Raw genomic sequence first — 18010 nt, forward strand, 5'->3', positions numbered from 1 at the left:
GAGAGACTATAAAGAAAAAGAAAAACTAGAGATATTTTCAACACCTTAGTAATGCGATCATTTTTCGAAGATGTTGTGGAAGAAGTAAGTGATGATGAATACAAGACTAATAATGTATGTTGCAAAATGCATGACATTGTGCATGACTTTGTGCAGTTCCTCAATAAGACTGAATGCTTTTTACAGCAGACGTTAAAAAGGCAGACAAATTTATTGAGCGAATTTGTTTTGAAGCCACCATATATCTTCTATTAAAAGAAAAGGAAACTACAGAAATGAGACAAATTTATTAATGGATGAAGTCTCCGGGCCGGTTCCTCAGCAGGGTTGAAACAGAGACGCAGATAGTCTCACAGCTGCAATGATTATTGAATAGCTAACCTTTTGGGTTTTTAGCTGCAGATCTTGGAGACATGGCCCACAAGAGTAACATATTAAGATGGTGGCTAAAACTATCAAGTCTAACATTAAACATGGACAGTTTTCTACCTAGCAGGTGTGGTGCGCTAGAGTTGCGTTCAGATTCAGAAGAGATGCATCATGGTTGCTAGCATTTAGATTTGGAAGCAGGTACCATGCATCTTTCTTCCACATTTTCTTTCCACTTTAAAGCCAAGTAAAATTCTATACAGAACAAAAACCACATACCCCCTTTTTCTGTTTTTGGGAAAATCATGTGATTACAGAAAAGAGTACATGTACAGGATGGATTGCTTTGTGAAGATATGCTTAATAGTCAATATGATAAGATCATTGAATTCATGCCCCTTTTTTATTTTCTGAGCTTGATTTTTGTGTCATTCATACTTCTACTTACTGATTATGTAATGACGCGACCAGACTGCAGGCAGTCAATTATAGCTCTATAGCCAAAAAGGACCGATAATGATGTCATCTAAGAAGAAGAAGCACAGTGTGGGCTGAGTTCCTCATGGTTAAGTCATCATATTAATGATATTATGTCTTCTTCGGTACCCTTCCTTCCAGTTCAAGCAACTGGAAGTGTTCCAGTCACAGGCAAGTTGAAAGCGGTACTATTAAATAATAAACCACACAAATCCTAAGTTAGATATATGTTAATTCACACATTTTGAACTTTTTTTCAGAACTCAGAAACCAACCTTTGTCACAACTGTATTGATGTGGAAGTACGGTTTCTTTTTTCCAGAAAATGTTGGATTTACACCCTTTTCACAGGCTCCTCAGATTAGCAGTGGATTAGCAGAAGATGACACTATTGTATCTTTTGGCACGCAAAGATCTGTAAGAACCTGTTAACTAGGAGTTCATTTATAGGTCAAAATCTATTGTGTAGGCAACCGCAAGTTTCATCAGTAATTTCAATTTGAAGAGCAATTTGTCAAATGATGTACGTTATATCCTCCTAAATTTCTCCTATGTTCATGTAATACTTTTGATTAATTTGCGCTTTGAAACTTTATGCAACTTTATTTCAAAACAAACATTCTGAATATGCGATAAGACTGTTATTGTTTTGGTGAATTTGAATAATACAGCTTCCATCCCATCTTGTTAGATTGGAAGGCTGCTGTAGATTCATAGCTAGTCCTGTTGTTGTGGTTGGTTGTTTGTATCTAATTCATAGCTAGTCCTGTTTGACAAATTCTGGTTTCTTTAAAGAACAAGAAAATTTCCAAGCAGTGATGAACCAGTATCCATAACACTTGTACATGAGATGATTTGATAGTTTAAAGTCTTGAGGTCATTGCTTGCATGTTGTTATATATTTACTAGTATCGTTGAATCATTATGTACGTACTTTGCATCAGATGAGACTTCATGGCGTGAAAGAGAAGGATGTGTCAGTATGATCAAAAATCTCAATGAATTCGCTTTTATAATCCATCAAGGCACCAAGTCCGACATATAGTCGTATACAGTCTTTTATGTATGCAACGTTTACATTTAGGATTTGATACGATAAGACCAGAAGGTTTGAGAGGAAAGGAGAGAAATAGAGAGAAGGAGGCAAAATTAACTAGATAATATTTCTTTGATAGTTAGGAATACAAGGCTCTGGGTATATATCCCCAATTGTTCACACAAGAACTGGCACGTGCCTACTCTTCTGAAATCTTAACAACTTAATTAACTAACAAACTCTGATTAACATAATTAGGCCAATTCTCATAACAATCCAGCCCCCTAAGATCAAGCTTGCCCACAAGCACCATCACTTAGCTACAAAATCTGGGAATCTCTTCAACAACTCATCAGCCTCCTCCCATGTAGCCTCTTCTTCGGTTCCTCCAAGCCATTGTACTAACCACTTAGTCACTGGACCATTCTCTTTCTTAAACAAACCTCTCTGTAGGATTTTGGCAGGATACCAATGAGGGCTGTGAGGGTCCAAATTGGGTCGTAAGTGAGCAGTGACAGATACATCATTACCCACCTTCTTTTTTAGAAGTGACACATGAAACACCGATTGAACCTCGGCAGTGCTTAGTAGCTTAAGTTTGTATGCTACAGCACCAATCTTCTCAGTAATCTGGTATGGACCATAGTAGTGTGAAGCTAGCTTAGGAACTGCCCTCTTTTGCACAAATTGTTGCTTGTACGGCTGTAACTTCAAATACACCCAGTCCCCAACTACAAAGGTCCTCTCAGAATGATGTTTATCATACTGCATCTTCATCCGTGCTTGTGCTACTTGCAAGTTTCTCTTCATGATGTTAAGTAATTCATCTCTAGTTCTCGATTCATCATCTACTGTAGCATCAGCTGTAGAACCAGGAATATATGTCATAACTCTTGGAGCATCATAGCCATACAAGGCCTTGAATGGACTCATACCAATTGCTGAGTGATGACAAGTGTTGTACCACCATTCTGCCCAAACCAACGTTGTGACCCAAGAATGAGGTTTTTCTCGCACAGTGCATCTCAAGAAATGTTCCAAAGTTCTATTCAAATTCTCAGTTTATCCATCTGCTTGAGGGTGATAAGCAGTTGTCCTGTTCAAACTTGTACCTTGCAACTTGAAGAAGTTACTCCAAAAAGAGCTCATGAACATAGGGTCTCTGTCAGTAATTATAGCTTCAGGCATTCCATGTAGTTTAAACACATAATTGATGAAATGTTGAGCCACTGTCACAGCAGTATAAGGGTGTGCTAAAGCTATGAAATGAGCATATTTTGCCAATCTATCCACCACTACTAAGATAACTGTCTTGCCACTTGAACTTGGCAGTCCCTCAATAAAGTCCATGCTTATTTGAGTCCAAGCTTTATCAGGAATTTGATTTGGTTGTAGAAGACCTGGAGGCTTAATTGTCTCATAATGGTTTAGTTGACACACATGACAAGCTGCTACAAACATCTTAATATCTTTGTGAATTCCTGGCCATCCAAACGTTCTTGTTATCCTTTTATCAGTTCTCAATACTCCAGCATGCCCTCCTATGAAACCACCATGAAACTCTTGCATTATCTTAGTTCTCCAACTCCCTTGAAGAGGAACATAAACCCTGTCTTTATACATCAACTGAGACTGCAACATTGAAAAGTTAACAACACTGAGGGGATCAGTCTGCAGCTTCTGAATAATTGAACCAGCATGAGCGTCTTGAATGCAGGCATCTTGTATATCCAACAGATAGCTTTGGATAGGAGCAGAAACACCAGTGAGAATATTCAAACTGGCATATTTTTCCAACAATGACTTATCATGCATTGCAATCACATCAACCCTTAAAAGAGCATCAGCTGCTGCATTGTGTCTACCAGCTCTATACTTAATTGTATAATCATAACCAGCCAACTTAATCAACCATTTTTGTTGTGTAGGAGTAGATATTTTCTGATCCAAAAAGTATTGAATGGTTCTATGGTCTGTAATAATAGTGAAATGCTTACCCAATAGATATGGTCTCCATTGTTGAACTGCAAATACCACATCCATCATCTCTTTGTCATAAACAGATAAAGCTACATGCCTAGGAGCTAGGGCCTTACTAAAATAAGCAATTGGATGGCCCTCTTGTGTCAGAACTGCCCCAATGCCATGACCAGAGGCATCACATTCCACACAAAACTCTTTAGAAAAATCAGGTAAAGCTAGCACTAGAGTGTTCATCAAAGCAAACTTCAATTCCTCAAAAGCTTTTACAGACTCATCAGACCATTTAAATCCTCCAATCTTACACATAGCAGTCAGTGGTTTAGCAATAGAACCAAAGTTCTTCACATATTTTCTGTAGTAGCCAGCCAACCCTAGAAAACCTCTCAATGCCCTTAGAGTCTTTGGTTGTTCCCACTGTTTAATACAAGCAATCTTGGCCGGATCAACAGCAACACCTTCTTTGCTTACTACATGACCTAAATACTCTACTGCATTTACTCCAAAACTACACTTGCTCATTTTTATTTTGAATTGATGTTCCTGCAATCTTTTAAACACCTTTTCCAGCATTTTCACATGAGCTTGGGTAGTTGCACTATATATCAATATGTCATCAAAAAACACCAACACTCTTTGCCTCAGATAATCCCTTAAGGCATCATTCATGGCTGCTTGAAAAGTTGAAGGGGCATTTGTCAATCCAAATGACATGACCAAAACTTCATAATGGCCATTCTGTGTCCTGAATGCTGTCTTGCTCACATCTTCTTCACACATCCTAATTTGATGATAACCAGACCTTAAGTCCAATTTGGTAAAGATCAAATGATCCATGGACTTCATCAAGAAGCTCATCTACCACTATAATTGGGTACTTGTTCTTCACTGTGGCTGCATTGAGTGCCCTATAGTCAACACACATTCTCCATGTACCATCCTTTTTCTTGACCAAAATCACAGGAGATGAGAAAGGACTTTTACTTGGCCTAATTACCCCATTGTCTAATAACTCTTGCACTATCTTCTTAATTTCTGTCTTCTGGAAATGAGGGTATCGATAAGGTCTGACATTAATTGGTGCAGTTTGTGGTTCCAGCTCAATTCTGTGATCATGCACTCTCTCTGGAGGTAGAGAAATTGGGGAGGTGAACAAATCAGCATACTTATTTAGCAAGCTTTGTATTTCTAGTTCAATAGAAGGTGGTACCACAATGACTTCCTTGGCTGCAAGGTCCTCTTTAAGCTGCACATGAACCAACACTGCCTCTCTCTCTTTTTTAAGCAACTTGCTCATTGCCTTGCAACTCACGGCTGTAGACTTAACTGCAGTCTCTCCTTGCAATAGGTATTGTTGTTGGTTTCTCCAAAAACTCATTTTCATGGTTCTAAAATTCCACATTATGTCCCCTAATGTCCTCAGCCAACTTGCACTTAACACCACTTGACAACCAGTTAAGGGCAAAATGTAATAATCACCAAGAAAATCATACCCTTGCAGATGTAAACCAGCAGTGACCTCTCCAGTAGTCTGAGTAAAAGCTCCACTTGCTAAACACACCTTGAGGTGTGCAAACTTGTGCATAATTAGTTTAGTATTTTTAAGCAACTGAGGGCTCATGAAGTTATGAGTAGCACCTGAGTCGATTAAAATGTGAACCCTCTTCCCATTGAATAACCCTTTGAGCTGCATAGTAGAAGCACTTGAATCTGAGTCACTCATGGACTGTAGCTGAATTAAGGGTTCCTCAACATTTGTGATTGGTGGCACTTCCAACTCAATAGTTTGAGCACTATTCTCTTCTCCTTCCACTTCATCATCATTTGGAACAATTTCCATAGTCATTCACTGTCCCTTTTTTCTACAATTGTGATTTTTGTGATAAGGTTGTTTACACCAGTAGCACTGATTGTTAGCTTTCCTCGCTTCAAATTCTACATCTGTCAATCTGATTCTCACCTCACCTCCTCTATTGTCACTTGAGCTTCTTGGCAAGGTAGGTTTTGCATTAGGATGTTGTGGTGGTGACATACTCCTTGTTGAGATGCTAGTAGCCCCTATACCACTAAAACTCGAGATTGGTTTGGAATATGAGTGAGCAGCATGGTGATGCTTATGCTCTTTGGTCTCATATAACTTAGCAAGTTGATAAGCTTCATAAAGAGTGCTAGGGGAGAGCACATTGACATCCAACCTAATATCAAATTTCAACCCTTTAATAAAGAATTTAACCAATATTGTTGTCTCAATGCCTGGAGCCCTCCTAGATAACCGAGTGAAGCTCTCCATATATTCTTCCACTGAACTTGTCTGATTCATTTTTGCCAAAGCAGCTTGGTATTCAGCTCGAGTGTATGAGCTAAACTCCCGCATTAACAAGTCAACCAACCCTTGCCAAGTGTGTGGAAACTCATGTTTAAACATGTACCACCTATCTGAAGCCTTATCAGACAAGTGCATAGTTGCAATGGATAGTTTTTTGTCTTCAGGAACATAGTTGCAAAGTACTGTTCAGCTTTGCTCAACCACTCAATTGGATCTCCTCTACTGAAAATACTAAAATCCAATCGCATTTGCTTCATGGTTGGAAATGTAGTGTCAACTGGGATGAAACTGGTTTGATAGTTGCACATTTGGTGAGATTGTGATGGCATGGCTTGAGTATAGGATTGGTGACAGTGAGTTGAGTGTGGTGGTGGTGGTCTAATGTGACCTGTGGCATTGGGGTGATGTGGTTGTAGGTGATGGTGGTGGTGAGTGTGGTATTGCAGTGGTTGTGGTAGTAGTATAAATGGGTGGAGCGAAATGGCTAGAGTAACCACAAGAAAGGGTTTGTGTAACAGGGGAAGGTCCTGCAATATAACCAATATGATTGCTACAAGCTATACCACATGGCATAGGCACACTATTATAACATCCCAACTGTCCCAAACCACCCAAATCGGAGTGCGCATGATGATGACCACTACAAGATTTAACACAACCATGCATCATGTTTTGCATACTGAACTGAGCTCCTTGCATACTAACATGTATGAAAGATTTGCAGCTAGCATTTATAGTAGTTGGCGAGGTTGTAGTGCTGGCAAACGAGCTTATGGGATGCCCACCCCTTATCATAACCTTCCTGTGGAGCAGCCTCCTCATACAGGTTCTCCACGTTGCGGACTCGGCCTGCGGCCCTACCTCGACCTCGGCCTCTCGCCCGTCCTCGGCCCTTATCAGCGTTCATCACCTTCAAACATCGAAACACTTAGTCAATACTTGTGAAGTCTCGAATTCAACTAAAACAGATTCAATAGATATCAACATGAAATTTCAGAACAAGATAAAACATCGAAGTATCATCACGATACTCCCTAGAGGACCAAACCATAAGGTATGGCTCCTAAAACACTCTCGCGTACCCGACGACATATCAATACCGAGGAGCATGTGATGGGTGCCCGCCTGCAGTCGGATCATCGCTCCCGGATGATATTGATAATCGCCAAACACACATTTAGGCTCTGATACCAACTGTAACTACCCCAAAATTTTGAGCTTAAAAACTCAAAATTTTAAAGTCGTTAAACACCAAACAATCTCAATGAAATTGAAATCATTTAAAATGACACAGCGGATCATTACTGAGTTCTCAATACAACTCAGACAAACCAATTATTACAACCCAAATTTGTAATCCATACATAAAAATGGAAATGTAATAATCCTCACAATCTCTCACAAAACACACAAATAAATGCTCACAAATTCTAACTCACAAATCCACTCTAGAAATCTCACCACAAGCAGGGTAACGAACAACTTCGAGTCTCCGGAGTCGTCTCTCAATCTCCACTAATCAACACATGCGGAAGTATCCCCTACACCATTGAATTGGTGCACCGGGATTGTAACACAAACCCGGTAAGCTTTACAGCTCATATGAGTAAAATGAAAATATAATTCGCATATCAATATTTACGAAAAATCCAGAAATCAAACAAATATAAATGCACTCATGAGTCAATGGACGGCCCATCTGGTTGTCCCAAAGAAATATGAAATGAAACGCTCATGAGAAATTAAGTAACCCTTCTGGTTACCCAAATGCATTTATAATACGGGTACCAAGAACGCTGGTACACATCTGTTACCCCTCTCGTAATACACCGCCGATATTGGGCAACCACCCGCTACCCAATATCAAAACAATATGAGTACTCATGAGCAGATAACCACCCGTTACCTCACATGCAGGACTCAGGCAGACAGACTAGAGCTCTAACTGTATCGTAACTTTCCCCCGACCAAAGGCTAGGTTCCGACTTGCCAAACACGTACAATAATCTCACATCATATTGTACCAAAAATCAAGTCGACATCGGCTGGAGCACAGGGTCAGTGCTAACAACAGAATGCGACAAATCCATAGTAGTACCCATAGGAGCAACAAAGTTATTAGCAAGATCTAGGGACTGTGGTGGAATCGCAAGAGATAATAAGGTAGTACCTACAGATCTACCCTGTGAAGGTGTTGTTAGTAAACCTGCACGTGGTGACACATCGTTGACACCCATCGGAGGAGAGATCTAGCCGATCAACACCGAGTTGTTTGGTTGCGGAGGTGGGGAAGCAGAGTTGGAGAGGACTAACACTTGCTTTGTCATTTCCTCCATCAAAAGTTGTTGAAACGCAGCGAGCGAAGTAGTCAAAGTCGACTGAAACGACGCTTGAAGCGACGAAGCCAACGACGCTAACTAAGCAGCAGTGTCCTCATGGTGAGCTTGCAGCTCAGCTTCGAGATGAAACAACTCACGAGAAACCTCCGGAGCATCAGCATGAGAGGGTGGCGGAAGAGAAGGAACATCCAGCGGACGAGAAGCAGGGGGTGATGGCGGGCCTTGATTTCGGAGCTTCACCATGATCGGTGGCTCTGGATACCACTTGATACGATAAGACCAGAAGGTCTGAGAGGAAAGGAGAGAAATAGAGAAAAGGAGGCAAAATTAACTAGATAATATTTCTTTGATAGTTAGGAATACAAGGCTCTGGGTATATATCCCCAATTGTTCACACAAGAACTGGCGCGTGCCTACTCTTCTGAAATCTTAACAACTTAATTAACTAACAAACTCTGATTAACATAATTAGGCCAATTCTCATAACATGATTATACCAGACTTACTCTGAAATTTATTTCTTGGTAGACAATTACGCAAAGTCATGCTCAGCACATCAAAGTTGCAATGGCTGGCTTCATCAGAACATGATTTGTCATGGCCCAGAAATTTCAATTGTTAAACTCAAAATCGAAGCTATGAAAAATTCTAAAACAATCTCAATAAATCGAAATCACCTTATAGTCATAGCGTATCGTTACTGAGTTCATAGTACATCTCAGTCGAATTGATTATTAGAAAACCAATTTATAATTCAAGTATTATATCAAATGGAATGTAAAATCCTCTCAATCCTCACCTCAAAATAAAATAAAGAAACTTCGAAATCTTCAGAGTAGTCCTCCAATTCTGCTAATCCACACCTGCAGAACTACACCCTACACCATCAAATAGGTGCACCGGGATTATAAACACAAACCCGGTATGCTTTGCAGCTCGTATGAGAAAAACAACAGTATAACACGCATAGTAATATAAGAGAAGAATACTAAAACATTTAATTATAAATGTACTCATAAGTCACATGACGGCACATCTGGTTGTCCAATAATATCTGAAAATATAAGTGCTCATGAGAAATCGGGCAACCCATCTGTTTACCCAAATACATTTATAATACGGGTACTCATGATACCCATGTATTCATCTGTTACCCTTCATGCAGTACGTCGTCAGACATAGGGCAACCCATATGTCACCCAATATCCACAAATATGGGTACTCATAAGCAGGTAACCCATCTGTTACCCCTCATGCAGTACACCGGCAAACATACTAAAGCTCTAACTGAATCGTAACTGTCACCCGGCTAAGGCTAGGTTCTAATATGCCAACACGTCCAAAGACAGGAAAAACGTTTTAACATAACTCAAGTTAAAACCACATACAATACAATCCTCACATGTTATTGTACAAAACCAAGCGACTCATGCTCAAATAAAATAAATATCCGTGCTATAAATAAACTCATTTGGAAATAGAAATATAACAGTATATAATATAGCAACCCATATATATGTATCGATTTTACAATTTATACATATACACAACCCACTATATCATTGTGAGATTTACTCACCTTATTTTCCTGAGCGTAATTTCCACAATACCAAAAGCAAATCCTTTACTCATTTTGTCGATCATCTAGATGTATAAAAAGTGGTTAGAAACGTTACGTAAAACCACAAATGCTGAATCAGTACTAATGTTTTACTATTCAGCAATTTACGGTTTTTACGAAATTACTGTTCACGTAAATACTATACACGTATTAATGTACAAGTACATACTGTTTACGTATTCATGTATACCAATGTCCTATTCCATCGTAAATACTGTTCCATTAAATACTAATTACCGATTTACCTTTCAGAAAATTACTTTTAAAATCATTGTACGTAAATTACTTTTACAATTATTGTATAGAATTACTTTTTACATTTACCGTACATAAATCACTTTTTATAAAAAAATTATGTTCGGAAATTATTGTTCACGCGCCGTCGCACATAGGGTTCACGCACCACCTCCGGCCCCACGCGCGGCCCGCGCCACGCGCCAATCCAAAACCGGCGCGTAGTTTGCCCACCGTCGCCCAAAACCCTCATTTTTCATCTCTTCCACCCTTCCACGGCCTAAGACCGTCTCCTGCCCCCCTCACACGCCGCCCTAGGCGGCAGTACGAACCTCCCCTCCTCCTCCTCTGAAACTCCTCAAATCGCCACAAATTCACCCAGAATCAAACTCAACAATCGATTTAAACAAACCCTTACCTAGATTGCACCTTAGAACAGCCGAAAAGTCGCCGGAGAAGCTCGAAATACTGACGGGGTCAATATTCGGGGAGGATGAGATGCGGCTTGATTTGAGTCCCAAATCGATCACAGAAGGCACCGGAGGGTGAGAAGCGGTGGAGAGGGACTATCGCAGGTTGCTTGCGTCGCCGGAGATGGAGCTTGGATGGCGGCGAAGCGCAGGAGCGTCCAGTCGTCAATAGAGCTTCGTTGCGGTGAGCGGCGGCGTGATGCGTCCGAGCGTGGCAGCTGGTGACCGTGCGGTGCCTTTAAGGCAGGCGGTGAGGGCCACGGAGGCCGGAGTCGTGGAGATCGCCGGAGGCGATTTGAGAGGGAGAAAGGGTCGGAGAGAGAGAGAGAGAGAGAGAGAGAGAGAGAGAGAGAGAGAGAGATGGCTGCGGGGTGAGAGAGGGAGAGAGAAAATGAGGGTTTCCGTTTTTGGAAACCCTAGCTTCAAAAAATTCCTTTTTATACCTTTTTCCAAAATCGGAAACTAACTTCAGTCGTTAATAACTTTCACATACGACGTCCGATTAGAACGCGTGACGTGTCCACGAAATGTATCGACGAGCTCTACAACTTTCGTGAAGGAGGTTTTCGGAAACGAGCGATAGAGTAAAAGTCGACCCCCGCGTCGCTGAAACGGAACGTTTTTCGAATTTAGATTTCCGAAGATGGTTCCGTTCTCGATTTAACATCATCTTGAAGCGAAAGAAAATGTGATTTATTAAATTCTCCAAATTTATTAATTTCTAAGAATTCATTCAAATTGAATCCGAAAAATTGGGTTATTACATTCTACCCCCCTTAAAGGAATTTCGTCCCGAAATTCAAGTGGTATACTCAACAAACAACTGTGGATATTTCATCTTCATATCCGACTCTAGTTCCCTAGAGGCATCGCCCTCATCATGGTGGCTCCACAACACTTTAACTAACTCTACTTCTTTCCTTCGGAGCTTCTTTGTGGATCTATCCAGAATACGAACCGACTCAATAACAAATGTGGCATTCTCCCTCACCTCTATGGAGCTATGATCAATCACATGCGACTCATCTGGTACATACCTCCTCAACATAGAAATGTGGAAGACGTTGTGAACGCCAGACATGCTAGTAGGCACGGCTAGTCGACATGCCAATTCTCCTACTTTCTCAAGAATCTCAAAGGGCCCAACATACCTCGGAGTTAACTTTCCTTTCTTGCCAAATCTCACTAAACCCCTCATAGGTGAGACTTTTAGGAACACATGATCGCCAATCTCGAATTCGACATGTCTCCTCTTTAAGTCTGCATAGCTCTTATGTCTACTGTGCGGTTCAGATCCTAGCTGAAATGATCGAGATCTTCTCCGTTGTTTCCTGAACCACCTTTGGGGCCATTAGTGCTTCATCACCAACTTCGGTCCAACAGATAGGTGTTCTACAAGGTCTACCATAAAGAGCTTCATAAGGGGCTATGCCGATGCTAGAATGGTAATTGTTATTGTAGGAAACTCAATCAACCTCAAGTGATCTTCCCAACTTCCTTAAAAATCCAGCATGCAAGCTCTCAACATATCCTCCATCACCTGATTCACCCTTTCTGTCTGTCCATCAGTTTAAGGATGAAAAGCAGTACTCATATCTACGGTAGTACCCATAACCTTCTACAAACCACCCCAGAACTTCGATGTGAAACATGCATCTCGGTCAGAAACAATGGAAACCGGAGCTCCACTATATGTGGATGAGATAGTAAGGCTCCATGGAGTCTTACTATCTCATCCACATATAGTTTCCCTAGCACATCCACTGAGTACTTCATTGATACTGGAAGAAAATGTGCTGACTTCGTCAATCGATCGACAATTACCCATATCGCATCGTGACCTTTCTTGGACTTAGGCAGTCCAGTCACAAAGTTCATAGATATATGTTCACACTTCCAAAGAGGAATAGTCAATGACTTTAACATGCCTGTAGGTCATTGATATTCTGGCTTCACTTGTTGACAGGTGAGGCACTTTGATATAAATTTTGCCACGTCTTTCTTCATACCGTTCCACCAGAATTGCCTGCATAGGTCCTTGTACATCTTGGTGTTCCCTGGATGTACTGTATAACGAGATCGGTGTGCTGTGCGAAGGACCTCCTTCTTGAGATTAGTACAATCTGGGACACACAATCTTGTCCCAAACCTCAGACCTCCATCGGGTCACACTCTCCACTCAGATGGACATTCATCCATTGAATCTACTACGAGATCTGCCAACTCCTCAATTTCCCGACCGATGTGTTGGTCAAACATATGTGTGACGCAACGCACATACATAGTGCCTGCATTCTTTAACCCGAAGGGCATAACGTTATAACAGTACAAACCTCTGTCAGTAACGAATGTCGTAGCTTCCTGATCCGCAGGGTTCATGCGTATCTGATTGTACCCAGAGTAGGCGTCCATCATGTTTAGCAACTCATGACCCGCTGTTGCATCGATTAGCTGGTCGATTCGCGGTAGGGGAAACTGTCTTTGGGGCATGCCTTGTTTACGTTCTTGTAATCCACACACATTCGACATTTGCCATTGGCTTTACGGACCATGACACAGTTTGAAATCCACTCAGGGTATTGCACTTCCCGAACGAATTTCATGCCTTTCAATTTGTCTACCTCCTGGCGTATTGCCGTGCTTTTTTCGTCGTCGAAGCTTCGGCGCTTTTGTTTAATTGGGTGTGCAGAAGGTTTGATGTGCAATTCATGCATGATGATGTCGGGCGAGATGACGGGCATGTCCTCATAGGACCATGCAAAGACTTCCATGTTGTCACCTAAGAAACTTGTTAAGTCCCTCTCAACAGTGGGACTAAGAGTTGTGCCGACTTTCATCTTGCGCTCCGGATGGTGCGGGAATAGCGTGATACTTTTCAAGGAAGATTCAGGATTTGCCGGTGTTTTGGCCTCGTATGGCGTAGCCTTTTGTTTGCTCTTGTTTTTCGATGTTTCGCCATCTCGTGCGTCGACAACCTTGTCGGTCAAGTTCTCTGCGGCATGTACTACCAGGATTTCGTGCCGGTTGTGCGTCCATCGAATCGCACGTGTTTGGCAATCTTTTCCTACGGATTATAAACCCCGGACCTGTCTTGTTCCATGCAGAGTTGAGAATTTTATGAGCATCATGTGTCAAACGATAAAAGTTCGCATACGGTTGAGTGTAGGTTGACCGATAATCCCGTTGTAGGAACTGTAGGCGTCGACTATGATGAACTCAGCTTCGACGCAAACCGTGCATGGCGCGGTCCCAATGCGTACCGTCATGTAATTCGAGCCTAGAGGTTGGGTTACGTCACCGGAGAAGCTGATTAGCGGTTCGTGGTTCTGCACTAACTTCTTGCCACTACGCTCCATCTTTTCATAGCATCCCTTGAATAAGACGTTGACTGCGGATCCCGTATCGATCATCATCTTCCATACGTCCCACTGTCCACCCAAGGTTGCGTCGATGAGGAAGGCGTCATCATTAGGTAAGGAAATGACAATTTCCTCTCCCTCAGTGAAGGTGATCTGCTTCCATCATTCCTTCTGTCACTTGGCGTTTCCTCCTGTGATGGCGTACACCTGCCTTGGGTGGTTGCTGCGGCCGAAGCGCTTTTTTGCTCGGTTAGACATGTTTGTCATTGGGGCTCCTCCCTCTATTACGTTGATGCGGCGCAGGTTCTCAACTACGGCAACCACGTTCTACTGTGCCCTTTGCTGCGCCGGGCGAACCCTCGTGTCGCCATTGGCTCTTAGTGTGCGGAGGGTGCGGCAATCATTCGTGTTGTGGCTTCCATTTTCATGAAACCTGCACCACTTACCAGTTTCTGCTTCGGTTTGAGGACGTAGTGGTCTTGCTGGTTTCCTCAACGTCCCCTGATGTTTGTGAAAAAAGTCCTCCAAGGTTTCTTCCTTAGGCGGTGTGTGGTCACTACGGCGTCCCATCGTGTTAACTTGGCGAGGATCTCTGTTGTCGCGATGTTCACTGTCAAGTCTCTTGTTCTTGTCCCGGCCTCTGTGTCGATCGTTGTTGTGCGCGTCACGGTGATTGGCCTGATGCCACTCTTTTTTCCTGCCTTTTCCATGGTCTTCTGTTGTGGAAGAGCTCGCGATGGAGGGGGATGGTGTTTGTGTGTACAAATGTCTGCGGCGCGGTGTTTTTGTCTGATGGTACTGGGGTCTGCTTTTCTCTATATGTGACGTATTCTGCCTGAGCATATCGTACTGCCTCAGTCATGATGTCATCATATGTGGCGCTGCGCATTCGAGGGTCCACGTTGATATGGAATAGGAAGTTCTCTGACCGCAGTCCTTCCTTAAATGCGGCCAACGCGATCGTTTTGTTCAGGTTCTGACATTTGGATGCTGCTGTCTGCCATCGCATGACAAAGGCGCCCAGCGTTTCCCTGCTTTCTTGCTTTACTTGAAATAGGCCATCAGTTGTGTGGGCTGGTCCGGCCATGAGGATGAACCGATTGAGAAATGTTGTGGTCAACTGCGCCATAGAATCCATGGAGTTTGCCGGTTGTTCGAAGAACCAATTCATAGCGTCCCCATCTAGTGTTTCGCTAAACAGGTGGCAAAAGGTGGCGTCGTCGAATTCTTTGCTGGCAGTGACTTTTTTGAAGTTATCAATGTGCCGGAATGGATCGCTTTCGCCTGTGTACGACGTAATTTTAAGGCTCTTGGATTGAGAAGGGCGCACGGTGTTCATTATTCGCGTGGTGAAGGGGCCCGGCCTGGCTGCGAACACTGGTTGGCACCGTGGATTGGCATCCCGTTGTTCTATTGCGGTTAGTCGCTGCAATATCAGAGCTAGGGTGGGATCCATGTTGTGAGCAGTTGTGTGGGGTTTAGAGCGGGAGGTGACACTCGTGCTCCCTTCCTCACGGTTGCGAATACGCCATGGTGATGGTGGCCGCTTCTTGGCGAGTTTGGAGGGAATCAAGCTAATGCTCAAGTGAACTTCTTCCCGGCCTCTCATTTGCGCGCTACCTTCGCGTTGCGATTCGCCATATAGATGGCTGCGCTCAGCCCGCTCGAGCTGCGCTCGCATCCTGTCGAGCTCAGCTTGCAGAGCTATTGCCTTCTCGCGTTCAAGTGCTTCGCGCTGCTGGCACTCGGCTAGATCTTTGGCCATGTTTTCCATTCTTGCGGCGGTTGCCGGATCCGGAGTCGTGTTAGTGCTGACGACCGTTCCGAGTGTAGGGGTGAGGATGATAGGGTCGTTGGCGGAAGGTAGGGGTGGTTGAGGCTAAGGTCTGTGATGTCTTCGATATGATCGTCCGCCTGAGTGGAGGGGGAGGGATTGACAGTGTCCATGTCGAAGTGTAGTTGTTTTGCTAAGTGTTGCATGTGATTTTGGTGACTTTTTGTTGCGGTTTCCCACAGACGGCGCCAATGTTAACGTAGTGATAATACTCGGTTTAGTACGCCGTATTTCTTGTGGATGAGATACGCCGTACTCCTTGTGTTTTCCCTGTCACAAGCGGCACACTTCGTCAAAGTAGAGACCACGGTGGCGTGGTCTTCAACTCTCCGACGCTTAAGTTAAGATGATGGTAATTTATGCAGAGTAGCAGTAGAGGATTTAGTGTACTTACCTTATGAGGTCAAGAGTTTGACCTTTTATTGTTGAGTTGAGGTGGATCATTTACCTATCTTTCGGTGTGGGACGAGGTCCGATTAAGGTGTTCTCTGGAGTCTTCTTTGAGATGCGCGTGAGGGGGTGTCCGTAGTCAGTTTGGGCCGCGGGGAGGCCCATTGCGTAGCTAGTGCGGCATACTCGTTGTTATTATTGTAAAACTGTGCTATATTAGCCTTAATGCGCTGATAGTTGTGCTGATTATGGCGAACATAAGCCTATGCCAACAATGCTGAGGTCCATCACAAATATACCTATGGTGGCCATGTTGCTGCATATATGAGGACTTTGATGGAGGATGAACCAGAAAAGTATCAGACTCATTTGTCATTTTAGTGAATATATTAAGAAGGGAATTGAAGCTGATAATATCAAAGAGGTTTACAAGAAAGTGCATGCATCCACTACAGTGTCGATCCAGCTCCAAGTGTAACAGCACTGCAACTAGTGGGGAAAGTTAAGAAAGCTAGGGTTCAACCTTCTTCTTCAGCCCAACCTACCTTCGAGTGGATCACCAAACATGCGCCAGCAGCAGCAACAGCCCACAGTTCATGGGGAGAGGAGATGTATGTTTCTCGAAGATCCTGGCCAGCTGTTGAATGATAACTGCATGAAGATGAAAGGAGTTAGTACCGAGCAGGATGCTTATGAAGAGCAGAAAGACCAATATATATAGAGGCAGCACTGGAAGTGATGTTAGTGATGAGAGCAGATCCAGTAGTTTGAGCAATAACATGTACAAGCCCCACAAGGCGAATGATGTGAGGTGGGAAGCAATTCAAGTTGTCAGAGATCACGATGGGATGCTGGGTTTGAATCATTTCAAGTTAAAGAAGAAACTGGATCACCCTTTCCTGCCGACATTATATTCCCACTTTAAGACAGAAAAGGTGACTGCATGAAACATGATAGCATGTGGAAGTTAATAGCATGTGATATCAAACATCTATATCATGATAGCATGGCAAACATCTCTTTTGGTGCTTTAATTCGTCTTGAACACATATATTACGAGACACTCATGGGTGAGAATATGATAGATCAAACATCTATATCATGATAGCATGGCAAACATCTCTTTTGGTCCTTTCGTCCTGTTCTGAACACATAAATATTCTTGTTATTGCTTCGACTCATATTCCCAAAAAAGTGACACCCCTTCTCCCAAAGTTATGGGGCTATTTTGCCGAGTTCCTTAGAGAGAGTTGTCTTGCGCCCCTAGGTATTCTCTACCTACCCACCTGTGTCGGTTTCGGAAACCGTATGATTTTTCCGATCTAAATTCTATTCTAAATTAAATAAAGTAGGTTTTCCATGAAGAAGATTTGGCTCCGCATGTTCTATTCGATACGGGTGGGAATATAATAGATCAAACATCTATATCATGATAGCATGGCAAACATCTCTTTTGGTCCTTTAATTCGTCCTGTTCTGAACACATTTCTCGGGCAAAAGTCAAAGGTCACAAAAAATGCCGGAAAGATGGGGATGTTAGAAAAGCGCAACTACTAAATATATATAGAAAAATGT

General features: G+C 42.7%; 2 protein-coding genes across 2 annotated transcripts in view; one reads left to right on the top strand and one right to left on the bottom strand.

Moving 5' to 3' along the window:
* Positions 1 to 18010, top strand: part of LOC126794461 (immune-associated nucleotide-binding protein 9) — a 158968-nt gene that overhangs the window by 89873 nt on the left and 51085 nt on the right. The gene's annotated exons all lie outside the window — the stretch shown is intronic.
* LOC126795770 (uncharacterized) lies at positions 2195 to 2815 on the bottom strand. Its single transcript, XM_050522533.1, has one exon. It carries the CDS (start codon positions 2813 to 2815, stop codon positions 2195 to 2197), a length of 621 nt encoding a protein of 206 aa, XP_050378490.1.

Source organism: Argentina anserina, chromosome 5 (assembly GCF_933775445.1).
Source record: "Argentina anserina chromosome 5, drPotAnse1.1, whole genome shotgun sequence".
In the NCBI taxonomy this organism is placed as follows: domain Eukaryota; kingdom Viridiplantae; phylum Streptophyta; class Magnoliopsida; order Rosales; family Rosaceae; genus Argentina; species Argentina anserina.